This window comes from Mya arenaria, chromosome 1 (genome assembly GCF_026914265.1).
Source record: "Mya arenaria isolate MELC-2E11 chromosome 1, ASM2691426v1".
NCBI lineage: Eukaryota > Metazoa > Mollusca > Bivalvia > Myida > Myidae > Mya > Mya arenaria.
Genome location: NC_069122.1, coordinates 23,662,709 through 23,690,264, shown reverse-complemented (window position 1 = coordinate 23,690,264; position 27,556 = coordinate 23,662,709). Strand labels below are relative to the sequence as shown.

The 27,556-nt window shown below is 37.3% G+C and overlaps 3 protein-coding genes and 1 long non-coding RNA gene across 4 annotated transcripts in view; 3 read left to right on the top strand and 1 right to left on the bottom strand.

Moving 5' to 3' along the window:
- LOC128230165 (protein LSM12-like) overlaps window positions 1-3,672 on the top strand; it is a 31,669-nt gene extending 27,997 nt beyond the window's left edge. The window contains exon 5 of the mRNA XM_052942220.1: window positions 1,277-3,672. Within this exon, the coding sequence (XP_052798180.1) occupies window positions 1,277-1,363 (87 nt within the window). The 3' untranslated portion in view covers window positions 1,364-3,672. The remainder of the gene's footprint in view (window positions 1-1,276) is intronic.
- A 10,076-nt stretch (window positions 3,673-13,748) lies between these two features.
- LOC128211370 (uncharacterized) lies at window positions 13,749-15,663 on the bottom strand. The gene is made up of 4 exons (XR_008257304.1): window positions 15,602-15,663; window positions 15,152-15,247; window positions 14,396-14,544; window positions 13,749-14,155 (listed from the first exon to the last, which is right to left on the bottom strand). It is a non-coding gene; the product is annotated as an uncharacterized LOC128211370 (long non-coding RNA).
- Window positions 15,664-22,434: 6,771 nt separating this feature from the next.
- Window positions 22,435-24,537, top strand: LOC128225631 (uncharacterized). Its single transcript, XM_052935530.1, has one exon. The coding sequence runs from the start codon at window positions 22,435-22,437 to the stop codon at window positions 24,535-24,537; it is 2,103 nt and encodes a 700-aa protein (XP_052791490.1).
- A 337-nt stretch (window positions 24,538-24,874) lies between these two features.
- LOC128225621 (uncharacterized) lies at window positions 24,875-25,636 on the top strand. Its single transcript, XM_052935517.1, has one exon. It carries the CDS (start codon window positions 24,875-24,877, stop codon window positions 25,634-25,636), a length of 762 nt encoding a protein of 253 aa, XP_052791477.1.
- The last annotated feature ends 1,920 nt before the right edge of the window (window positions 25,637-27,556 follow it).

Sequence of the window (27,556 nt, the reverse complement as noted above, 5' to 3'; positions counted from 1 at the left end):
TAGATCTCATTGAGGGCAAGTGCAGTGCACAAGAACCATAACTCTTGCATCTATATGTTTAGAGGTATTGCCCTTTGTTAATTTTCAAGCTTAAATTTTGTCATGGGCATATAATGTAAACTATAAGAGGTATCAACCTGAAACTTGATAGGTAGATAGATCTCATTGAGAGCAAGTACAGTGCACAAGAACCGTTACTCTTGCTTCCATATTTTTAGAGTTATTGTCCATTGTAAATTTTCGTTGTTAATTTTTGTCTGGCTTAACGCTGTAACCTTCAGTTCAAATGCCACCTACACTTGAAAGTTAAATGGCAACATCAATGTCCATAAATGTATAAAATGCCAATCTTACAGCTATAATGTTGACAGTAAATAATTCATCAGGCGACACATCCGACTTGCGGAATTCTAGTTTTCTTAAATGTTATTCAGTAGTAGTTGATGTGGTGTTTCTTCATTTTCTTTAACATAAAAGCCTACTGTTTCAAACCATTATTTATATTCATTATAAACCAGGCATCCTGGTATAAATATCTCTAACATTATGTCAAGTGTTTACATACATACATGTACATCAATAATGACCAACAAACTCATTTAAAAAAAATGACAGACACAAATTAACATATCCACAATCTTGCAGTGACCTATCATCTTAATGTTCATACCTAAATGCTCTTTGAAAATGTAGGCTATCGATTTTTCCCAACTGCATGGGAAGGTCATCATAAAAATATGTTTGATCTTAAAGGCTATCTGTTAATATAGGTCCAAATACTATCGGCTATCTGTCTAAGGAGGTCTTTCCAGGGGCATTTTGCCACAACCCTGTGAAAGCACATAATTATTTCATTCCAAAAAGTGGGCACTGGAAGCATAATTTGCTGAATGACAGTTTGAATATACTTCATGTAAACTTAAGTTTTAACATTCAAAACTTAATTGCAGTGTTTGTGCTTGCAATGTCCAGGTAAAGTCATTCGACAAATGAATTGCTCATTAACACCTTTGATGAGGTAACATTGAAATGTATTTAGCTGATTTCTTGTTATAGGTATAACAATCAGAAGATTTAAATTGTAAACACAGTTTTGTTCCTTTTTTATTAAATTAGTAATATAATTGGCTTGAAAATGTTTAGGGCTTCTAACAAGCAACATCCAGTTTGACAGAATTCTTGTTATTCTTTCTGTATTTATTTCACCTAAACTTATTTCATTGGTATGTTAACTTGTCATGGGCTTTATTCAGTCTATTGTTTTGTCTATATTCAGGTCCAAAAGCATCTGCGTGAGACAGAACAGAGGAGCAGCAGCGATGTACGCAAGTCCCACTCCCCATCACCCGCAATGTCCTCATAGAAACAATGAATCATCCATACACTACAATCTCATCACTATATGGGCTGTCAAGTTGTTTACTGTAAAATATAATAGGAATGTCTTAATATTAATCTTTCAAAGTCTTATCTTTAAAAAGTATTTATTTGTATATTTCATGATTTGCATTTATTGAACAAGCTGTGCTATGTATGTTCCAATCTGGCTCTATAGGAAAAAAATGTTTTTCTCGATAGGTTGGAATCTGTCCATGAGTAACGGCTCAGAGTAATGAAACAAAATAACCAAGTAATTTTTAAACAAGATTTATAAATAGATAATCCTGAAGTTTATTAGTGATTATTCCTGATTAGTCAATTATGGCATTATGCAGTAAAATGCATGTTTGTCAAATGAGCCAGTAATGTCATTGATGTTGTTGCTGTTAACAGAGCTTGTTTTAATAAACTAAATAAATTGTCTTTGAGGTAGTGTAACCAGATTATGTCAGAAAATATATAATTGAACATTTTAGTTTTAAGGTTCATTGGTGGATGTAATTATCTGGTCATTGCACAGATAATAAAAGTCCTTTGTACTTCAAAAATCATGAACAAACATATAATCATGAAAACTGGTGTTCTTTTATGACTTCTTTCAAAAGAAACAAACAGCGTTGTCATTCTTGGTAGTTTACAGGAGCAAGCTCTCACACTGGTTTATATGTTGGTTTATTTTCTTCCAGATTTCTTTACTTGATTCATACTCGATGAAATATATTTTAAATTCCCAGTTTTATCATGAATATTTGAAGACCTATCATCCCTGTTTGTTTTAGAAATTGTAGTTCAAGTTATGCGTGCATGTACTATTAAGTGCATAACTCAGTAACCAAATATTATTTGATTGATAATTTATACAAGGCCTCTGAGCACAGACAAACTAAAACAATTCAGTTAAGATAATTGTACCTTGCATATCTTCACCTACCCGTAAGTGCAAGAACCTAATGTCTGCTTCTATTCATATGATATGCAGTATTTTAGTTATTGCACTAGGGTGACAATATAATGGATAATATGTCCTTTTTTGTCTTAGAAATTCTGGGTATAGTTTGGCATTCAGGTGTTATTAAGTCCATATCTAAACAACCACTCAACATGTTTGATTGAAACTTAAAATAATGCCTCACAGTCAACAGAACTACTAAATTTAGCAATGACAGTGTACTTGGCAGATTTTTGGCAAATTATGGCTCTTGTTCAAATTTAAGAAAAACCTGTAAACTGCATCTCTGGAACCGTATAGTAAATTTTGATGAAACATAGTAGGAAGTTTGCTGACATACTTTTACTCACAATGTTAACCAAATCTTGATTAGTACACAAACAAGATCAGTACGTCATATTTAAACTCAAAAACTTTCCATGAAGGTTCATGACATTGACCTCTGTCAAAATTGTTGTGAAAGTAATAAACTGAAATACAGGTGAGCATTTTAGAGCCACCGTGGCCCTCTTGTTTCCATTGATTGATCATCAGTTTCCATCAAAGTTTGCATTTTAGTTACAAATATGATTTCAATAGTCAAGTTGACCATCTTATGGGCAGCTCTTGTTTGTTATTTAAGCATTGGAAACAAGAAACGTATTTATACAAATGAATGCCATCATATTGATTATTTAGAATAACCTTGTATTGTAAGCATATTTTTTTTATTTTTTTCTGTTTCTATAGACTTTGACCTAGTGATGGAATATAATCAAATAATTGTTTCTGGTTGCACCACAATGGTGATCATCATTTATGATCATCCATAATTGATTTTAATCAATCTATATTATTTTACTTAAAAGCTTGAAAAACACATGTATAATACCATTTGTTGAGTCATAACATTTTACGTCCAAATTGGCATTATGATTGTACAAAGGAATAAATGTTTTTTTTTAAATATATATTCTTGTGTCATACAATATGTTGGATAAAGTTAAGAAATCTACATAAACATTGTTGAACTATTAAACATAAATGTTATTTCAATAGCAATTATTTATTGTGGAAATACACTTTCGATTATTTCTGATTTGATGATTGATTGTTTTTCTTTTGTCCAGCACAACATGGAATATGTATTTTCTTAACCCCCATTAGGTGTTAGTTTGAAGTGTACATCCGTCATAAATGTACATCAACATTTTGTCATTTCTGTTTAAGTACCTTAGTTACACCAAGCCAATATTGACATGAATGATAAACTGGAAAATGTAACATATTGATTACAGATTTCTTTATTAGTTATTATTTGTTGAGTATATGATAAAATGTCAACAATAAAATTGAAAAACTTTTATGTATGTCTGTCCAATTGGTCCAGCAGTGACCTTTTATAAAGATAAAATGAAAAGAAAATCCGGGCTTTGATACCCATCCCTTGTTCATGTATAACCTAGGAGAATGTTTTGTTTTGCCATAGGTTAAACATATTGTACTCACAACACAAAAAACTTTGTAGGGAGGTGGGGGTATATTGGAGCAGTCTCTTGACAACAGTTTGTATAAGAGGTATCACTCTGATGGTTAGTTTCAATGTGTCTGGCATATTTTCACCCCCCACCAAGGGAGTGGTATATTGTTTTGGCATCTTCATGAAATCTAGAACACTTGATATGTGGGTGACATGGGGTACAAAACTTTGTCATGTGGTGTCAAAAACTAGGTATTCGGTCCAATATTCATGAAACTTCATCAGACTGTTTTCCTTGATCAACTCTAGGATTAGTTTGAAACTAGGTCATCTGGAGGCAAATCAAGGTCACTAGGTCAAATCTTAGAAAAAAAATGTTAGGAACATACTTAAAGCAACAAGACTGATCCTATATTATGAAACTTAATTAGATTTTTTTCTATAATAAAATAAATTACTGTTTTAATTAGAATGTTTTCTTTAATAAAATGAATTACTGGTTTAAAACTTGGTCGCATGAGGTCATATACTAAGTCATCAGGTCAAATCTTTCAAAAATAATGTCTGAAACCAAATAGTGGTAATGATTGGCCAAATTTTGTTCAAACTGTTATAAGGATGTTCCCTTTTGATGTAATCTAGGTAGACATTAAGAACAAATGTTTTAGCAATGAGAAGGTGAGCTTGACCTATGGGCTGACTCGTCAAAAGAAAAGGGGTCATTAACTGGTCATGGGAAAACTACCGGTGGAGTGGCATGGTCCTACGTCAACTCATTCTCAAGTTGTATGGACAAAGTTTCCCGGGAAACATGACTGTGACCTTGACCTGCTGACCCTAGACTAAATGAGGGTCATCACCTAGTCAAGTGAAACCTATTGGTGGGTTTTTGGAGGTCCAAACGTTGACTGAGGCCATGACCTCGACATACTCAATCCTATAACAAACCTATAACAAAAGCTTTCACTACTTTTCAAAGGCAGCATACTGGTGGAGGTTCCACGGTCCTACATTAAACCGTTCCAAGTTTTCCACAACACAACAACAGAAAGACTTTGACCTACAGACCCTTAAAACGATAGGAATCATATATTGGGAAAAAACAACTTACTGATGCGGTTTCCTGGTACTTTATACAACCAAACCCTTCTCGGGTCACTGGGCGTACAACAATCAAAACAAAATGTCATCTGTGACCTTGACCCCAAAACAGTATAGGTAATTAAATTGCCAAAGGCAACCTGGTGCAGTTTTCCTTAGTCCTAATTTCAAGTTATTGTGCATTCAAAATATTGTCTATCAAAACGACAGACAGACAAACCATTATCAAACCTTTATGCCCTATTTTTTTCGAATAGGGCATAAGAATTGGATTCAGTGTGTGTGTTTTTCAAGCAAAACCATTAAACAGTTAACATGTTATTATACCCAAGATACATATATATATATATATGTTTTTTTCGTGAGTCTGCCATTGATTTCACATTTATCTTGGTTTAACAAGAGTCATGGCCCTTGCATTAGTAAAAATGGGCCTGAAATGTAGCACTTGCACTTATGAAACTTCATAGGAATGTTGGTAAGCATGGGCTGTTGCCATTTCTTTCTCATTTCACTTGTTAATGTAACAACTCAACATGCTACCATTCATGTGTACAGGCGGCATCGCCTTATAGTTAAATTCGTCTTAAGCTGGAGTTCCTTCCCCTACATTGTCTAACTGTATGGAATATCAGTAGGCAGGGAGCCAGACAAAATCTGACTCCGCTGCTTTTGCCAAGTGGAGCTTGTACGGTGCGACAAAATATCGACAATCATGAAGTGGTTATAACTATGATTACGCTTGTGTATATGGCTTGTAAATGTTAATGAAGCTTGCGAAAACAATTTGAGAGTTTACAATGAGCATGTGAAAGATGCAGTTGTGTTTAAAAGTTGTTTGCAAAATGACTCTTTAAAGTTGTTGGCATAATGGGCTACAGGGCTAAAGGGCAAATTAAACTAATTCAGAAGTGACTACTCACTGATAAATGCCCTTTTTTGTATATTGTATCCCTTATTTCCATTTCCCTGTTTTCCTAGTTTGTGTCGGTGAAAAAGTCTCCAATTTTTATCTCACCTGTGCGAAAAGTGCTTAGCGTGAGCTGTTATTGTGTGATATGGTGATGGCCCGTCGTCGTCCGTGATCAACATTTCCTTTCAAACAACTTCTTCTCCTATACCACTGGGACAATTTCACCTTCACAGAAATGTTCCTTGGGAGTTTCTCTTCCAGATTCCTTCAATAAAAGTTCTATGTAAAACTCTGGTTGCCATGGCATCTGAAAGGAACAACATTGAAAATATTGTACTTAGGGAATATATATATATATATATATATATATATATATATATATATATATATATATATATATATATATAACGTCGTTAAGTCAAGTTTAAATCTGGGTCATGTGCGGTCAAAAACTGGGTTACCAGGTCAAATCAAAAGAAAATCTTGTTAGCACTCTAGAGGTCACATTTATGACTGTATGTTCATGAAACTTAGTCAGAATGTATATAATGATTAGCTCTAGGCCAAGTTCGAATATTAGTCATGTGTGGTCAAAAACTAGGTCACCAGGTCAAATTTAAGGAAAAGCTTGTTAACACTCTAGAGGTCACATTTATAACTGTATCTTCATGAAAGTTGGACAGAATGTTTATATTAATAATTTCTAAGTCTACCTATTGAAACCTCCATTCGCCTAATTCCCCTTGAATAGTTGTGTGCCATATAATGAAAATAAGATAATCCTCTATAAGAAATTAAACAAAATTACAAAAATTGTACATATTGATACTATGCAGATTTATTGAAAATGAACTCTGTAATTTAATAAAAAAAAAAGTCCTTCCATGATGTAGTCAAAAGTATGTATAATAAGTTTTCAATGTTTCGTGCATTTTCATGTAGAACAAGTGTTTTAATCACACTCACTGCTAAAGGACATTTTGAATTAAATGAAACAATTTTCATGTTTATACTCCAACCATAACAAGAACAGAAAAAAATGTACAAACAAAGATAAGTATGCATCATTTCTAAGGTAGCAGACCACCAGACTGACATTTAAAATTCTTTAAAACTATAATACCCTCAACTATAATATTTAACATGTAGCATTTGAAACTAGTCCTAAATTTGTTTTAATTAAGTTCCCTCTCGTTGCACTTCCCATGGCCCTGATAAACACTTATTCCCTCCCCCTGTCACAATTGCCCCCGCCCTGAAAACACTTATTTCACACTCGAATTGGATCAGGCGAGCGATACAGGGCCTTCAGAGCCCTCTTGTTTTTATTATGTTTTTTTTTTTTTTTTTTTTTTTTGGGGGGGGGGTCTTGATCCGCTAGTGGTGTAAGATTTTTTAAATATTTACGCTAATCTCTCCTCCAATTGAACGCTGGGCGGATTCTGAATGCTAGTTTCAGCTACCGACGGGAACGACCGACAAATTTCCATTTAGCATTCAATGGTTTAATAAAGCGGGTTGCGTAAGAACTATTACTTATTGCTCATCAAATTCAAAAATGTATATACTTTTTATTTCAAGAATCACGTTATCAATGGGGGAGAACTGAAGGATCCGTTTGAACTGAAGGATCCATTTTGGAAGCATATGTCACGAACCACGTAACCAGTACGCGAACATCACTGTAAGGACGAGTCCAAAATCCTGCCTGATACGTTTGGTGGTAATTAAACTCAACGCATCAAAAATATGGTCTCGATAGTATTGGTTCAATCCACATTAAAGCCAAAGCGCTCGTGTATACTCCCAGTAACTCGGAGTGTGGGTGCTGTAACTATTCACACAATTGTATAACAAATACCTTGCACGCCATTTAAAGAACTCTTGAGCTTTACAATTGTGGAATAACGTCACTTACAATGCATTTTATTGCAAGTTTCAATTGATGCTAGTGCATTTACAGAGAGGACTTGCTAGTACACACCATTTATAGTTGCACGTTTGAGTTGTCGCTTCGCCTCTCTTGGGCTCATCTGACCATCCCAAACAGGGAAAATCAAGGAAAGGAACTGCTGTTTCAACTCCTCCTCTTCCGAAGTCTGACGCTAATGGACACAATATCCCACTCACCCCCCAATCGGACACTGTTGACGATCCAATTGACTTACCGTTTACTGCTACAACTCCTCCAGTGGACTACGACTCTGAACTTCGGCTCCAACAACCTCATCTTCAGACCGCGGGTGTTACACAGCGATCATTGTTGGACACCTTTGCCATGCCAGGACAATCTTCCATGCCAAACCAGGGCCTTCACAACCCTATGAACGTTTCATCAGATTCCGACAATGACGATAACCGACAGGACATGCCACACTTTCTTCAGGCCCATTCCGCAATTTGTTGCCAGGTAACGGTGTTAAATCTACAGAGCCTATTAGTACTCCTATCCTTAACAAAATCCCTAAATTAACACGTAAAGACATTTGGGCTAACCGTTTCATTGATTTCGCATCTCTCTTGCCTTCCACCCCTACTTTACAATGAGACAACAACTCCAACATCTCCTTTCAACCAACCTCACGATCACGAAAAATAACCTCTATTGACACTTGGACAACAGCTTTCATCCGTTTCGCTGCCGTTTACTTAGCTAAATTCCCATTCGAAACTGCCCAGTTCATGAAATATGCTGAAATCGTGTGTGACATTGCATCCCGGCGCCCAGGTCTGGCTTCCTTGAATTACGATTCTCAGTTTCGCATGCTTCGACAATCTGTCCTCCTTCCGTGGGATCGACTCCACACGGAGTTCTGGTTAATGGCCTGCACTTCTTTTCAACAGGCTACTCCCCAGTCCTTTCGAGCCCCCCGTCAACCTCTCCGATCCTTCCGATCTAGCCCCCAAACCCAATCTCGTCCTTTCCATCCCCACATCTGTTGGAACTACAACAAGCATTCTCAGTCCCGCAACTCCCACTGCAACTTCCCCCACCTCTGTGGTTTCTGGAAAGGCCAGCATACAGCGTTTAACTGCAAATTCTCCAGCAAAGACGAGGCCGACAAAGCTATGGCAACCAAACCCCCTCCCCCAATAGGAAAACAACTTAGCTCCCCTGTCACCCCTATCAAGATACAAATCTTTGCTCAATTTCTGTTGGGTTATTCTTTTGCGGATTACTTGATCCAAGGTTTCCTACATGGTTTTAAACTGGGTTACCACGGCCCGCGCCTTGCCACATCTTCCAACCTCAAATCTTGCTTTGACCATCCTGACATGGTCCGCATTAAGATACAGAAGGAATTAGACACTGGTCGTGTTCAGGGACCTTTTCATTCCCCTCCTTTTAAAAATTTACGCATTAGTTTGGTTCAAAAAAGCCGTAGGTCAATTCAGGATGATTCATCATCTTAGCTACCCGAAGGGCAATTCCGTTAACGATTTTATTGACGCAGATTTGTCTACGGTCAATTACAGTGCTTTCGATGATGCTGTTGCACACCTACTAGAACTTGGCCAAGGTACACTTTTTAGTAAGACCGACATTGATTCCGCTTTCCGCCTCATCCCTATTCATAACACTGATCACCACCTCCTGGGTTTCAAATTTGATGACAAATACTACTTCTATACATGCCTCCCAATGGGTTCTTCATCTTCTTGCGTCATTTTCGAACGTTTCAGTTCTGCGCTCCACCACATTGCCAATAATGTCCTTCATATTCATCTGATGGTTCATATTCTTGATGATTTCTTGATAATGGGCCCATCCAACTCTTCCACATGCCAGACTGATTTAGACAATTTCCTACAGTTTTGTGCCCTTATACGGGTTCCAATAAGACACGAAAAAAACTGAAAATGCCACCCCTGTCATTACTTTTATGGGTTTAGAACTGGACTCTTTGCTCATGGAAGCTCGATTGCCTCATGACAAATTGATTAAGCTACGTTCTCTTCTTGCCTCTGCTTCTAAATCCCGGAAAATCACTTTAAGAGACCTGCAGTCTTTATCGGCTTGCTAAATTTCTGTTGCTAGGTCGTTTTACCAGGTCGTTGTTTCTTACGCCGTTTGACTGATCTCACCAGGAATGTCTCCAAACCACACCACCGGATCACTCTATCCCGAGAGAGCCGAAAAGATCTCCAAGCTTGGCATTTATTCGTTGATCATTTTAACGGCCGCAATTTGCTCCTACATCAACGATGGGTTACATCTGTTTCCTTACATTTGCATACAGATGCATCTGATTTTCAAATCTCATTGGTTTTACGGCACTTGGCCTTCTCTTTGGCAGCCCAACGACAATACTTTCAAAGAACTACTGCCCATATGTTTATCCCTTGAAATCTGGGGCACACAGCTCATCAACCAATGCATTACCCTTCATACTGATAATGCAGCTGTTGTTCACATTATTAATAAACAAACATGCAAAGCTGCTCCAGTTATATCACTCGTCCGTCGTTTGGTCTTGGCCAGCATGAAATTCAATACGATCGGAACACATAGCGGGCAAATACAATCATTAACTGATCTCCTTTCTCGTTTGCAGATCGAGAAATTTCGCATGCTGTCTCCACACATGGACAGGCACCCTACCACAGTTCCAGGTCACTTGCTCCATTGAACCAAGCGGTGTACGCCCTTCTTGAATCTTCCCTGGCACCTTCCACAAAATCCAGCTATCAGAATGCTCTTAAGCACTACCACGTTTTCCACCACACTTTTTACTCACAAACACCGTTACTTCCGGTTTCCGCTGACCGCCTTGCTCAATTTATTGCTGTTTGTCACAGCCGCGGTCTTCAAGCCTCCACCATAACTTCTTACATTTCCGCAATAAGCTACGTCTACAAACTACACAATATGGCTGTTCCCACTGACTCATTTCTCGTCAAGAAATTACTGCACAGTCTACGTCGTAATAAATGTTCAGACATTCGACAACCTTTCACTCTAGCACAGCTCAGCGCCCTGTTAACTGTCCTTAAACATGTCGTGTCGGACCATTGCACGCGTACAATTTTGCGTGCAATGTTCCTCCTGGCCTTTTTCGGACTATTTCGTGTTGGAGAAATCGCATATTCCCCGAAAGGATCCCAAAACCTAGTCAAACCTGAGGATGTTTCTTTTTAATGCTGCCACTCTATGGTTTCCTCGATTTCTATTATTCTGAAACAATATAAACACTCCCAAGGACGGCCTTCCGCTGTCCCTTTTTCCTTCAACCCACCCGCCATTTATGTCCCGTCCACTCTCTTTTACGCTATTTATCGCTAACATCCCACACTTCTGGCCCCCTTTTTGTGCTCCACTCCGGCCTACCAATCACCACCACTTATTTTCGATCGATACTCCTAGCGTGTGTGCTAGCTTGCCATTTAGATCCCAAAACGTACACAGCACATTCTTTTCGCATCGGCGGACCTACTCTTGCTTCCAATAATGCCTATGACATCCAAAAATTAGGCCGTTGGAAATCCTCCGCTTATAAGAAATACATCCGCACTCCCGCTCTTCCCTTGGCCTCCCAGTAGCCAGGATTCAGTATACATTCAGCCAACATCTAGTTTTAATTCTCCCCCTTCTCATCCTTAAACACCCATTCATTCAATTACCTATTGCACTGATTTGACAGTTTAAGGCTGCAGATCTATTATTTTCCGTTCGCAAGCCTAGTTCTGACAGTTTAAGGCTGCAGAACTAGTTACCTGTATGCATTATGTGCCGTGACAGTGTAATGACAGTTTAACGCCTCGACCTGACAGTTTAAGGCTGCAGATCTCGAGATTTTTATTCACTGCTGGGGTCTGACAGTTTAAGGCTGCAGTCCTGGGTCTGACAGTTTAAGGCTACAGTCCTTCCATTACCTGTTTTGTGAGTGAAATTATCTTACAGTTTAAGGCTGCAGATGTCCCCTTATATATTACCTGCATGGATCTGACAGTTTAAGGCTGCAGGTCACCATATATATGCTGAATATTCTGTAAATGTTTGTTGTTGTTTTTGTTTTTTTCAATGTCTTACCATGTTTTTTTTATACCAGTTCACATTGTATATATTTATTATGCTCTACATGTTCATGTTCCCCATTTTAAGTCGACGGTTTAAGGCCGCGGCGACCTGTTCTGTTGTAATAATTGTTGTATTTTATTTTTCAGTATTAGGGTTTCAACCATCTTTCACTTTAATTTTCTGCTGATTTCTCTCTCTTTGGCCAAGTTAAGAACATTAGGTTGACCCAACCTCAGTCTAGTCTCTCTGGGTGGCGTAGGATTTTCATGTTGGCGGTTTTATCCACCCAGATATGATCTCTTGGAAAAACTACATTCAATCAACACGTCTGTTTTTCCCTTCGTCCATACAAGTTCGCCTTAGACTGGTTTTCGTTCTACCTAACCTTGGTCAATATATAAATGAAATTTTATGGAAAAACATAAAATCATTTATAAACTTGAACAAGTAAACTATTAGTTGGGTGTCACCTTTTAAACCGTTAGGGTATTTTCATCAGCATTGTTTATTATTTTTAACCAATCATTTGACTAGATTTCATCACGTGACACGTCTAAGCCAATGACATTGTTCTTGGCCTTTCTTAGATATGTTTTTGCGTGGGCGATTGAGGCAATCGCCAAACTTAATAAATTTTTGATTACCTCCTTTTCCCCTTCTCCTCCTATGTGGCTTTATTATAGCATATTCTTATTTCATATTATTTACATTTGTTTTCCTGTTAATGATTTCTATAGTCGATACCTTTGTAATATCTTTACTGCTTTTAACAATTCATGCCTTTTATTTCCTTTATGTAAAAACTACGTGTGTATATATATATATATTAGTTTATAACACTTTAATTGGCCGGTTTTATCCACCCAGATATGCTCTCTTGGAAAAACTACATGTATATTTATATTAGTTTATAACACTAAAATATATATATATTGACCAAGGTTAGGTAGAACGAAAACCAGTCTAAGGCGAACTTGTATGGACGAATTTCGGTAATTTTATCCGTCTTTCGGTAAATAATCGTATTTCGGTAAGTCTAGGGACCCGACGAAGCGATATATATATATATATATAGTTGTTTAAACCATTTGTAAACTTGTTACTAGATTTATTAAAGATCATGTGCACTGTATTTTAACCGTTTTTTATAATTTAGCTTTTGCATTTTGGCTATGATGCCATACACTCATGCCATACATTGTTTTATGAAAATTAAACGTTTATAACCAGGGTTAATAAGAGTTTCTCTGAAAGTAAAAATACTAATTTTCCAGAACCCTTAATTAATACTTTCAACTAAGATGCTGTTATTTCACATTGCCCTCCTATATGGTACTCAGTTGGCATTGGATCATCATTTATATTTCCTTGGTTTTCGTTGGGAAATAGTTTGAGTTCCAGAATTATAATGTTGTAAGTAATTTTCAACAATGATTTAATTTATCTCGTTTTGGAGTTAATTTGAGGTACCTTGTTAAGGCCTCAATTGTGAGAGACACATGTACTACAATGTAAGAGGATGGTTTTTATTACAACTATGCCAAGTTTGATGTTTCTTGCAAAAAGTGCACAATTCCAGTAGGTCTTATTTTTCACATATATAGCCACCCAGCAAACATTTCATATCGGCCCGACGTCGGGCCGATATGGAACACTCCATCGGCCCGACATCGGCATTTACATCGGGCCGATGTCGGATGTGCAACACGGCTCGACATCGACCCGATGTCGGCATATTTTTAATAGCCGACATTTAGCCAGCATGATGCCGATAACCTTTCTATTTCGTCCCTATTCTTATACAGATTTTGTCCTGGTTTATCTTCTGAGAGAAAAAATAATAATGCAGAGAAAATCAACCGTAAACCTACATGCATATTATATACTCACAAATTACTACATAATAAAATAAGCTATTTCATCTTTTAAATTTTTATTATTATTATCATTGCTATAAATATTTAAACAATTGAATTATCACAGAATGTGGATAATACCCCTGAACAGTTTATCAAAATCAAGTTAAAATACAAAAACATGCCATAATACACACAGGCTGTTACTGTATAAATAAACAAACAAACAAACAAAATAAGACTTGAAATAAAAGTTATTTCATTGAACAATACTTAAGGTAACGCTATTGCATTAAACATTAAGCGTTTTTAACATAATATTGTTTTGTTTTTTCATCCCGGTGTTCCAAGGATGCACTCAGATATTTGCGTTTGCCTCATTTCCCTCCCACCATCTCTTTCCGATGCTGTCTTCAACCAGGCGGCATTTTTCGCTCGCACCTCTGTTGTGAGAAACGACGGAATTTCGCAACACCCTCTGGAATAATTGCATGTACTGTTAATACATAGGCGAGATAGGTCTTTTCCAGGATATGAGTATTTACATAATGAATTTTCAAGGAAGTTGGTATTCTTAATTTTAATTGGGTTTTTGCTAAATGTGAAATGTTTTTTTTTTTTGTGTGTTTGTATAAAATTTGCCTACATCCCTTCGCATATTTCTGGAGGGATTATATATTGAACTGTGTTTGAAACAAAGGTTAATAGCGGTATATACCTGTAGAGATGGTGCAACTGTTTAGGGATCTTATAGTAACTGTTGTGATGCCTGCAGAACAGTCCTGCCATAGCCACTGTCACCTTCGAATGCCTTGGTGGTGTTGTCACTGACATTTATTCATCCTCATCTGATTAAACTCGCTTCCTCTGAAATGCATCACATTTTGTTACAGTTACAAATACATTAGTCGGTTATCCTGATCATTCTCCCCTTTAGGTAAACTTAAAGGTTGGTATAGTCAACCTGCCTTTCTTAAGTGTGAAATAGTCAAATACCCTAAATCACCTGCCTTTTATCAGTACTTTCGATCTTAATTCATTAACAGATGTATCATAAATTAACTTGCTTTACAAAAAATATACATATGCATCCTGACAGACTGATTGTAACTAACATATTATGAATATGAACACGTTTAATATAAATGGTAATGCACTAGTCAATCGTATCCACGGCCCCCCAGATCCGAGGGTATACCGGAGATAGCCGGGGAAAAGGGCCGGGTGACTGCGGTGGTTTTGTCATAGCGCCAATTTTAGCGCCAAATTTAGCGGGGATTGGGCTTTATATAGAGTCTCTGGGGTGTGGGGGCATTTGACCGGGGTTTATCAATCAGTTCGTCACAGCAGGGCGGGGATTTTACCCGGGGTTGGCTGGACCGAAAGTCAAAGTCCCGGCTATTCCCTAGACCTGGGGGGTGGGGGGCGTGGTTACAATTGACCGGTGCATTACAATTGGGACGTAAAGACATACCTCCCCTATGATTGCCTTTATTCCTCTATTTCAGTGTCTCGATTTGCAGTTGTCCGCTCTCTGCAACTTTGATCGATCTTTCCAAAATATACGATACTGTAAATTACAATGTCTCAATTATGATTCATAATTGATAACAAAATGTTCTTTTTAAATTTGTCTACAATGGAAGCAGATAAATTAATCGTTCAAACCCAACCAAATCATCAATGTAATACTTTGCTTTCGTGTGCACATGCTACCTAAATGTAGATTTTAATCAAACTCATAAAACAACAAACTTACAAAGAGAACTAGTCACGAAAATATGTTACACGAATTCCTTTCAACATATTTACTCGAAATAAAAGTATTTATATCACTTTTGAGAATAAAACAATAGATAAACAGAATAGTACTATAATAATTCCTTATATTCATACGTTCAACAACGATTCAAAGATTACTTACCATTGATTAATACCAAAAGTATGATTTTACTTGCATCATCTTTTTGAAATGGCACAAATACCGCAGTGAATATAAAACAAAATAATTTCGTAGATAAAAATCAAATAAACATGAACTGAATCTATTAATTACAGAATTAATTAAAAATAACCATATAAACTTAAATTGTTTTTATTATTTAATGATAATGAATTTAAATATTTATTAATTGCCAGGGGAATGAACTGCTAGTGAAAGTTGCAGCATATGCATTGCTCTCCCTTGAAGCAATACAGAGTATACATCGGGCCAATATCGGACCGATATCGCGATAGTTATAAAATGTTTTTTTGTCCATAAAAAAACAAAAGCTATTGTTTATGTTATAATGTTTAAACATTCGAATTAAAATCATATAGTATTATTACAAATACAATGTTTCGGTCAATATGCCCATATCGGGCCGATGTCGGGCCGATATCGGCAAACACTGGCCGATATGCCGATATTCAGCCGACATCGGTCCGATATGGTCATGTTTGCTGGGCAATTGTAAGTTTAAAAATAACTAAAACAGCAGATATACACAATCTCTCCAAAAATAAGCTGTTTTCCAATGTAGATTAAAAACAATAACGATTAGTTGATATTAACGATATAAGTTAATTTCAAATATACCATTACGTACAGTTACAATGGGCGTTTATACATGTTATATGGAAGAACTATTGCACATCACTGAGAGTCATATGACATTATAAGGACCGGCCAGTCAGCCACCGACCGAGGCGCTAGGCGAAGTCCATTCATCTTCGGGGGCTGACTTGGCCGGTCCTTATAATGCCATATGGCCAGAAGTGGTGTGTAAATATTTCTTATATTATACCGAACATCTTTAATTACCATTCATGAAACTGTTGACTGCGACCATTTCAACTATTTCTGTTTCCGGAACACACTTCAAATTTCCACTTTTAAGTATTAGAACTATTTTAAGGGATTTTAACTTGGACGTCCAATATGACAACCTGGGTGGACAGCCTACAGTCAGCTTTGAAAGTGCTCCGTCACCACGACAGTTTACATTACGACTGTTCCATGTACGAAAGGATTTACAGTAAAACTAAAAGATACATGCTTTATATTTTACTTTGACGTTATCCCTCATTCTCTGAGATGCCTAATGGTCATGCAGACCAATATTTGAATGTTATTTTGTTTGGTTCATAAAGGCACTTTGTCATGTGTAAGTCACATCAACCTACTTCAAAGTTGAAGTCACTATTAATCAACAGTCAATTGTAACTTAAGGCCCCCTCCCCCCTAAGGTCCGGGAAATAGCGGGGACTTTGACTATCAGCTCAGCCAAGCCTGGGTAAAATACCCACCCTGCCAATCGGAACTCCTCTGCTAGTATCAAGATATGGCCTCGGATATAATACGGGTCGTAAGAAAATAGTCCATCATGGCCGACCAAGAAGATGTTCAAACAACCAAGAGATATGTTAGACCAAAGACAGATTGAGGAGCGTAACTTTTACCACTTATTTGTGTTATTTTTATACTTATTGTTTTTTATTAAAATATAAAAATGGTTTTAAAAGAGCCCTAATGAGAAACTGAATGAAAATGTTATTAATTCTTAGTGGGTGGGGTAAAGTCTTCTTCCATTTGACAGATTCTAAGATATACATTTCATTAACTTGATTTTTTATATAATTAAAATTTACAATTTTTTTACCAAGGATGTATGGTTTATATGTCTGTTAGTGATGGTATTGAACAGCTTAATGTAATGGCACAATTGATGCCTGTTCACTATAGCTCTCTAAATAAATTAGATCTTCATTCAAGTGGTTTAGCAAAATGAATTTGAACGCTTAAACCAGCACACATGTTTTTCAAGCTGGGAGTAAGATTACTTTTATTGGTTCCAGTTTCAACTTCATGGTAAAATTCTATGATATCCACCGGTGGTGGTGATGCAGAAACATTGAAAAATGCTTACATTTTTACTGTGCCAATGAAATGCAGACATTTAAATTTTAATCTTAATGTCATTTTCAGAGAGCAGTATGGTACCAGTGGTGCAGCCGACTCTGAATTCCTGGCTTATGAAAAAAGGCGGATGAGGTAATGGTTGTGCTATTTTCGAAATTGGAACAATGATTTACCAATCAAGTATCCTATTGGTTTAAGCCCAAATGTACCTGCATGTTTGTACAATTAATCAACAAGGATTGAGAGTATTATGATTAAAATATCAACATTGTAGTGGAATTTAAACATGATAACAATTTCATTTCATATTCTTAAAATTACCAGTAGTCCAGAGCTAAAAGCTGCTCTCTCACAGATTGACAGTTCTTCTTGGTCATTCTTCAAAAGCCCTCAATTGATATCAAAGGAGTAATAAAATTAAATGTAAACAAATATATGGCTTAAAGCAATAGCAACAAATTATTTTCCAAACAATTGAAATCTGTTCTATTATGTGTCGCCTTATATGACTAAGTAGAAGGCATTTATACCAAATTTTCAATCTTGAATATGAAAGACTGTGATCTGATATTATGTCAGCAGTCTAATATCACTGGTTTCCATACATTTGTGCAATAATTGCCAATTGACTCGTTAAAAGGAAAATAAAAAGGTGGCAGAACAGTACAACTGTGAGGATGCAGCTTTAAATTGGTATTGCACTTAATATTTTGTGAATACTTTTCTGTTGTTGTACAGGGTTTTAAAATAATTGATCTGAAAATATAATTCCTATTATTTCTGTTGTATTTTATGTTTTCTATTTCAGGCACTGGAATCAGAATGCAATCAAAAATGCCATTGTATGAGGATTGACCTGCTATACATGGAAATCATTTAACACAACTGCAACGCCTACCTTGGGGAAATGAGTGCAAGATGGAAACAAAGTGTTCAGTGAAACATCTTGTCATCTCAAATATTTGATGACTCAATACTGATGTGAAGTTGCAGATAAAAGTCATCTGTTGGCCTGTAATTATTAGATACACCCAGACACATATTTTAAAAGGGTTATATGGTAAAGGATTTATCTACGCTTAAAGTGGTTTTCCTATGTTAAGGAGGGAAGATAACTACAAAAACAGAAACAGATGGCTTTGGCAGACCAATTAAAGGAGAACTATTTTGTTCAGTTAAATTTTTAAGACTTTAGAAAAGCTTTTAATAGGGCACATCCTTGCAAATGCCATATTGAAAACTGGGCTCTTTAAAATGTGAAAAGGTGGAAGTGGTCTAGAGGATAAGCCTCAAATCCAAGGTTGTGGGTTCAAGCCCCTCCAAGATACTTTCTCATGACCTCAGGAAAAGGATGTCCGTACTTGTTTCTACTTTGGCAACAGACTTAAGAGTGCTTCTGTAAGCTTTCAGCTTGCATAGCAATCTGATTATGCATAAAATAAGATACTAGCTGAATTGCAAACAGTTTTTCCGTTTGTGTTGATTTGTTTTCAGTCTGTTGGAAGGTTTATTAGAATTGATGAGCATTGCTTACCGCAACTAATATTTTTTTTTTATTAAGTTGAATTTTAACGAACACGGCTTGTGATTTTACAGATGCATGTATATTTTGTTGATTGTATGAGTTTATTTTCTCAAATAATGTAATAAAAGTTATTCTGAATGTCCTTTTTTTGTTTGAAAAAAAATGTATTGAGGCTTTGGCATAGCATAGTGTCATCATTATCATCATTGTTGTGTGCAAATAAAACATCCAAAACAATGTATTAAAAACCAAACCGTCAAGCCAAGTACTCGAAGAGGCACAAGGGTATTGCTAAAGAGACCGGTAATATATTTAGACAAATAAAATGCATAGAAATATCTATACCTCTGACACATGGTAATGCTTTAGTCCTCTCATTGTGTGTTTATATGGTTAAGACTGAGACTTACAGTATCTTTTATAATGAAGACTTAAATTTGTATGGCCACTTAAAGCCATATATATATATATATACATATGGGGATTAAATGTCAGAAAGATTGTGAAGTCTCCCAAAATACTCAATGCACTTAAAAGGGCTTGGCACAGAAATCATATGAAAGTTAAAATTGGAGCAAAAACTAAATTATCATTAATTTTGCATTGGATTGCATACAGATGGCTCTGTTATTGCTTGACTAATATTAACAATAAAATTAAGGGACATGTTGATCAAAATTGTAATTATTCTTGTTTGCATTTTATGGAGTTGGACATTTAAGAGTCATTGTGTGAAGAGTGATCTAAAGGCTAATTATTCGAAATAGATTAAGTATTAATGAAAAAAGGTCTGGTATTGTCATGGAACTGTATATTCGCATTTTATGCAACCTGTTTTGTCTTGCCGGTAATTTCACTTTGTGGTAGTTGTCTTATCTTTGGTTTCATTTTTCATTCGTAAGTAAAACGTTTTCGCACATGTTAAAGAAGATTTTTATGTTGAATGTCCATTTAGAGTCCGCACAGTGTAAGTTTTATCATATTTTTGGTGTATTTTGATAGATAAATGTATAGTTTACAATTCAGCAAAGTGTCAGTTTGTAATAATTCGTTTTTATATGAAAATTCCTCGATAATTTTTGTACGCTTTCGGACTATGACCTGTTCGTACCAAATGTGTTTTTATGGCAATTCTTTATGTTAACTTAGATTTTGTTAAAAATATTCAAGTACATATTGTTAGGAACACTATGTATATGAGAACTATTGTCTGTTTTTAGCTTCTTACCGATTTGACACCAATAAAGATGATATGGTTTACATGGCTGTTATTTGTTTATTAGACAACATTGAGACAGTTATAGTAAGAAGACTTGACTAACATGGACCATTCAGACAAGACTCAACTGAAGATCCGATCACTTACCTTCAAAGCAATGGAGGAATTCGAGCAAGTGAATCAGAAATACACATCTTCATTGAAAACTTAGTGGGAAGCAGTGAAGGACACTATTAGTGCAAGTATTGAGGAATGTTCGTATGAATCACTTCTAGCTATTGAAACAGTACTTAATTCGAAAGTTATTTCATATCGCCTTGTACTTCAGAAGTATTTGGACTTTTTGAGAGAAACAAGAAGTGACCTTTCCATTCAGAAACTTGAAGAGGAAAAATCAATCAGTAAATCAAGAGAGACTGAAATACAAACATTCAGAGACTCACTCATAAAGAAAATCCAATCAACCAGTGGAGTATTTTCACCGCTACAGTGTCACTCACGTAAAAGTCGCACCAGTACATCTAGCAGGGCTAAAGCGGCCGCTGCTAAAGCTCGCTTACAGTATGCGGTAAAGGAAGCGGAGCTCATGAAAGAACATTCAATATTAGAAGAAAAAAGACTTGTCGCAGAAGCCGCTGCTGCAAGAGAGAAGAAAGACATTGAAATTCAATTGAACCTTTTGAAAGAGGGACAAATTGCTGCAGAGTTACAGGCAGAGGTGGATGCCTTAGAAAACAGTGATGATGAAAGAAATTCACAGTCATTACATGTGCCAGTTGAACAAAAAGCCCAAAGAGTGTTTGAATTTGTGAACATGTCTGCGGAGAAGCATAACGATCACACCCAACATGCAAAACCAACAATTAGTGACAATGTGAACCAAATGCAGGACATCACAAAGTTTTTGTTAAAGAAGGACTTGACATTATCAAGATTAATTCAGTTTAGTGACAAATCAGAAAATTACCAAGCGTGGAAGGGTACTTTTACTAATGTAGTGAAAGAAATGGACTTGTCTGCTTCAGAAACATTAGACTTGCTTATTAAATGGCTTGGCACTGAATCTAGGAAACATGCCATTAGTCTTAAATCATCATGTGTGGACAATGCAGCAAAAGCCGTTAAACTATTATGGCAACGTCTAGACGAAAGATACGGAACAGTAGAAAGCGTATTCTCGGCTCTAACAGCAAAATTACAAGCATTCCCGAAAATTACACAAAGAGACTATAGTAAGCTATATGAACTCGGTGACATTTTGATGGAAATACAAACACTCAAGGGAAATGAAGCATATGAAGTCGCCCTTTCGTACTTTGATTCAAGTGATGGAATCACACCAATATTGGGCAAAATGCCAAATTTCATGCTAGAAAAGTGGGTGAATATTACAAGCAACTACAAGGAATCACATGGTCTTGCTCATCCACCATTCTCGTTGTTGGTTGAATTGATTCAGAAACAGTCAAGGATTCGAAATGATGAAGTTTCCAGCTCCCAGCTGAATCAAAACAATTTGTGACAAAAATAAGTGGAAAAATGGAACCAATAAGATCTGTAGCTCAAGCTAGAAAAACAGATGTTGAAAAGTCTTCAGAAAATGCAAATTGTGCCCTCCATCCGGGAAAGTCACATTCGCTCGGCCAATGTAGACAATTTAAGGCAAAATCGTTCACAGACAAACGAACGCTACTGAAGAAAGGAGGCCATTGTTTTAAGTGTTTTGGGAATAGCCATCAGTCAAAAGATTGTAAAGAGAACATTTAGTGTGAAGAATGTGGAAAGTCACATAATACCACCATGCACATCGACAGCCGTCATGGCGGGGAGAATACGGTGCCAACTGAAACAGTGAACAACTCATGCACTCATGTATGTGGATCTACGAAATTTCCTGGAAAGTCGTGCGCTAAAATTGTGCCAGTTTTCATTTATGATAAAGGAAACAAAGTAAATACTTACGCAATAATAGACGACCAGTCCAATCGTACATTAGTTAGTCCAAGCTTATTAGACACTTTGAATCTAGAAGATTGTGAAATAATTGAGTATTCTGTGAATTCTTGTAGTGGCACCAAAGTGACATGTGGTCGAAAAGTTTCTAGCCTTATGATATCAAACCTTCTTGGCGACAAAGAATTTGAACTCCCGTCAGTGTTAGAATGTAAGAATATACCAAACAACAGAAACGAAATCCCTACGCCAGAAATAGCCGCGTGCTATGATCATTTGAATAACATTGAACGCGAAATATCGCAGGTCAACAATGATATTGACATTCAGATCTTAATTGGTAGGGACTTGATAGAAGCTCATGTAGTTCATGACCAGAGAAAAGGACCTAAAGACACACCTTACGCTCAGAAATTAGCACTAGGCTGGGTAATTGTGTGTGAAGCGTGCTTAGGAAGTAGAAACATTCAGGTAGACAATCTCAAATTAACTGTGAACAAAACGTGCATCTCTAGTGAAGGTAGAAACACTGTGTTATCTCCCTGTACAAACAGTTTCCTTTGTAAAGAAGAATATAATCCACTTAGCCAGGATTGTGAAATCTTCAGGAAAACAAAAGACGATGATAAGCCAGGTCTCTCAGTGGAAGATAGAGAATTCATGAGCTTGATGAATGAAAACTTCGTTCGTGGTCCAGCTGGCAACTGGACAGCTCCGTTACCATTCAAGTCTTATAGGCCGCGTTTACCCAACAACAAGGTTTTGGCAGAACGGCGCGCCAAATTATTGCATGTGAGCCTGAAAAAGAACCCAACAAAGAAACAACATTTCGTTGAATTTATGAGCAAAATCCTTGAAAATGGACATGCCGAAGTAGCACCAGAACTGAAACCCAACGAAGAATGTTGGTTTTTACCTATATTCGGTGTGTATCATCCGAAAAAAGTTGACCAGATCCGCGTCGTGTTTGACTCCTCGGCAAACTTTCAAGATTTGTCATTGAATGATGTCCTTATGTCTGGACCAGATCTCACAAACAACCTTTTTGGTGTGTTGTTACGATTCCGGAAGGAACCAATAGCAGTGACAGCTGATATCCAACAGATGTTCTACTGTTTTCATGTGAATGAAGAACATAGAAACTTCCTCAGATTCCTATGGTATCAGGACAATGATACAAACAAGAAATTGATCGAGTATAGGATGAAAGTACATGTCTTCGGAAACCGTCCTTCACCCGCGGTTGCAGCATATGGTTTGCGCAAGGCAGCTTTGACTAGTTCTGGCGAGCTCGGCTTGGACGTGACAGACTTCATCATGAACAATTTCTACGTAGATGATGGCCTCACATCTGTTCCTTCAGAAGAACAGGCAGTCACCTTGATAGTTGGCACACAGTCAGCTTTGATGAAAAGTGGTAATTTGCGCCTTCACAAGATTGCCTCGAACAGTATGAATGTGTTGAATGCTTTACCCCGTGAAGATTTAGCCAGAAATCTAACAGATATAGACCTTTCCTGCAGTGAGATTCCATTACAACACAGCCTAGGACTCTGCTGGAATATAAAGAATGACACTTTCACGTTTCAAGTATCCAAAGATGTGAAACCGTTCACACGCCGTGGCATTTTGTCTACAATCAATAGTGTTTACGACCCTGTGGGTTTTGTGGCGCCTGTTGTGATTACAGGGAAGTTACTCTTGCAAGATTTAGTGTCTGTAAACCAGGAATGGGATGATTCACTACCAGAAGATAACATCACTGTATGGCAAGACTGGTGCTCCTCTCTTAGTAGTTTGAATATGTTAGGAATCCCTCGTCACTGCATACAGTCGTCAAGTGAGGCTACCAAGGAGCTACATGTGTACAACGATGCGTCAGAAAGGGTGATAGCCGCGGTAGCTTACATTATCTCATCCCACAATAGTTTCCAGCACCAGACCAGTTTTGTTTTGGGCAAGACAAAGGTGGCACCCCGCAGTGGTCACACCATTCCTAGATTAGAATTATGTGCCGCTGTGTTAGGTATCGAAGTTGCTTGCACAGTACTGACAAACATTGCCATAGATTTCACTCAAATCAAATATTATTCGGACAGCAAGGTTGTGCTAGGCTATATAGGCAACAAAACAAGACGTATGTTTCTAACCGCGTACAGAAGATTCTGTCTCACTCATCGCCAGAGCAGTCATACTACGTATCAACACACCTCAATCCTGCAGACATTGGCACCAGAGGAGTTTCAGCAACAGACCTAGCAAAAAGCGCCAGGCTGAAAGGGCCAACCGTCTCGGAGGGGACACTGTAAGCAACACTCAAGCTTTGAGTTGCTTGATCCAGACCAGGATCCAGAAATCAGAGTGCAAACCTTAGCCACCAACATCGAAGCGAAAAAATCTTTTGATTCTAAACGCTTTAGCAGGTTCTCAGATTGGTTACGGCTAAAACGTGCGATTGCTTGTTTACAACACATTGCGGAATCTTACCACACCAAGTGAATGTAATGGCTGGCATATTTGCTTTGAGACTGATTACCAGAAAGCTGAAGCATTCATTTTGAAAACTGTCCGGAAAGAAGCTTATGCAGATGAGTACATGTCTTTGTGCAATGGGAAACCTGTGTCCAAAGGTAGCCCTATAGCAAGTTTGAACCCTTTTGTAGATCATGATGGCATTCTACGGGTTGGGGGCAGGCTACAGAAATCTATACTGACTAATCGTGAGATGCACCCCGCTATCATTTCAAGAAAATGTCATGTAGCATCTCTACTTATACGCCATTACCATAAGAATGTCCAGCATCAAGGCAGGCACTTCACAGAAGGTGCTATTCGAGCTCAGGGGTACTGGATCGTTGGGGCGAAACGACTCATCTCATCTGTGACTCACAACTGTGTCCAGTGTAGAAAGCTTCGAGGACGGCATGCAGAGCAGATCATGGCTGACCTGCCCAAGGATCGTGTTGAACCAGCTCCACCATTCACATATGTTGGCGTTGATACTTTCGGCCCATGGAACGTGGTGACCCGCAAGACTCGTGGTGGTCAAGCTAGTAGTAAGCGGTGGGCAATTTTATTTACTTCACTCACCATCCGTGGTATCCATATTGAAGTTGTGCCAGAAATGTCATCTTCAGCCTTCACTAACGCATTGCGAAGATTCATAGCTCGATATGGAAATGTGAAGTTGTTCCGGTCTGATAGAGGAACAAACTTTGTAGGTCCAGTGAATGAGTTAGGTATTGATGCTGTGAATGTTGAGGACGGTGAAGTTCATAGACTGCTGAAAAATAATGGTGTTGTGTGGGTATTCAACCCGCCCCATGCACCTCATATGGGTGTATCTGGGAGCGCATGATTGGGACAGTGAAGCGCATACTTAATTCAATGCTTTGTGAAACGTCTATTGGAGACCTCACTCACGATGTACTCGTTACTTTAATGGCAGAAGTGTGTTCTATAGTCAACGCTAGACACATAGTTCCAGTGGCTACAGACAGTGGTGTTCCTGAAATACTGAGTCCATCCTCAATTCTGACTCAGAAGGTGGATTTCGTGACCAAAGAGTTTGAGCATTTAACTTTGAAGGACATATACAAATCCGAATGGAGACGTGTCCAGGTGCTCGCAAACCAGTTTTGGCAACGCTGGAGGTCTGAATATCTCCAAACACTCCAAACGAGATCTAAGTGGCAACGCGAACATTGTAACATTAAACCAGATGATATCGTTTTAGTGAAAGACTGCAATGTCCCGAGAAAAAGATGGCCATACGGTATCTAGTTGAGAAGGTGTTTCCCAATGATGATGGAAAGGTTCGAAAGTTGTGTGTGAGAATGTACAACGAAGGAAAATTGACTGTTTGAACAAGGCCAATAAGTGAACTTGTATTGCTCGTTGAAAGTGATAAACTGATTAGAAACAGTTCAGTAACCGTATAAACTGTTTAGACATTTAAGACAGTGTATCAGTGAAACTTCATAATTGAAGATGTGTTAATTTGTCATGTTTGTAACAACAATTGTTGACCAACTGTAAGATTACATTGTTTTCTAGTTATGTTCAGCAATTTTCAAATTTGTGAATTTTGTATGAGTCTTATGTAATCAGTAACATTATTTTCTTACATTTTGTTTTGAAACTTAAGAATAATTATTGGCAGATTGATTTAGATTTTTTCTTTTAATTACTCTTGTTTAGACATCTTTGATTTCATGTTAAGGTATTTGATCCCTGAAAGTGTGAATGAAGGTGGCACATCCATATATGTTTTTTAAGGTAGATCAAGCATTGCAATTGTATTTTGGTTAATAGTGATATAAAATATCAGACGGGGAGAATCGTCGCCAGATAATTTGTCACAAAATGGCGACTCTGAAATTTCAGAATGCTCGTTTCAGGCGAAAACGCCCCATAAGAAACGCCGTTCTAGATAAGATGAACTTGATGAAAAATTCAATAAAAACTTCGAATCTGTAGATTCAAAACTGGACCGTTTGTTTACATTGTTCAGTTCAAATAGTACTTCTCCCCACGTGTCTCATAGGGACGAACATTGTGGGCACGAAACGCATTCGGTTACGATGACATTTTATCCATTCAGGATAAGAATGACAGGGTTTTTTTTCTGACTGTGAATCTGACTCGGATTCAAGTGAAAAATTAAGTGAGTCTACAAGGAAATGTTTGATAGACATTTTTGGCGAAGATGCCACGGTAAAGTATGAGAAGAAACAAGTTGGCATATCCCTTGACAGCTCACAAAAACATGTGCTTGAAAATGGTTACAGAACTGCTACTCCGTCTTTTTTGAGCGCATTTAGTGAAAATGTAGCTGATATGTTTCCAGTTGATCAGGATACGGAGAAATTTCATAGCGTCATGGTATGACTGAAAGCAGCTTTTTTCAAATACAAAAGCTAGGGGCAAAGGTTTATATTCACAGCCCAGCACAATGGTAGCCATAATTTCTTACAAAGGGTCTCATGCAGTTCGGTTAGGCATAATCATTTAGCTGTATAATCAACAAAGCTTGGGGAATTTGTTACAGACTATACAATCAGACTGTTTTGACAAAAACAATGCTGAAAGCAAGTGAAAGATATATTTTCCATGGTTACTTAGGGTCTAGACCAAATTGGCAGGGCAGGTGCTTTTCACCACATAGTGAGGCGTGCTTTGGCATTGACAGATACTGCTCTGTATGAACTGAATGATGCTAGTAAGTTACATAATTTACCTTTGACAAGTGATGGTTTGTTTGGCTCGGAACTTGAAA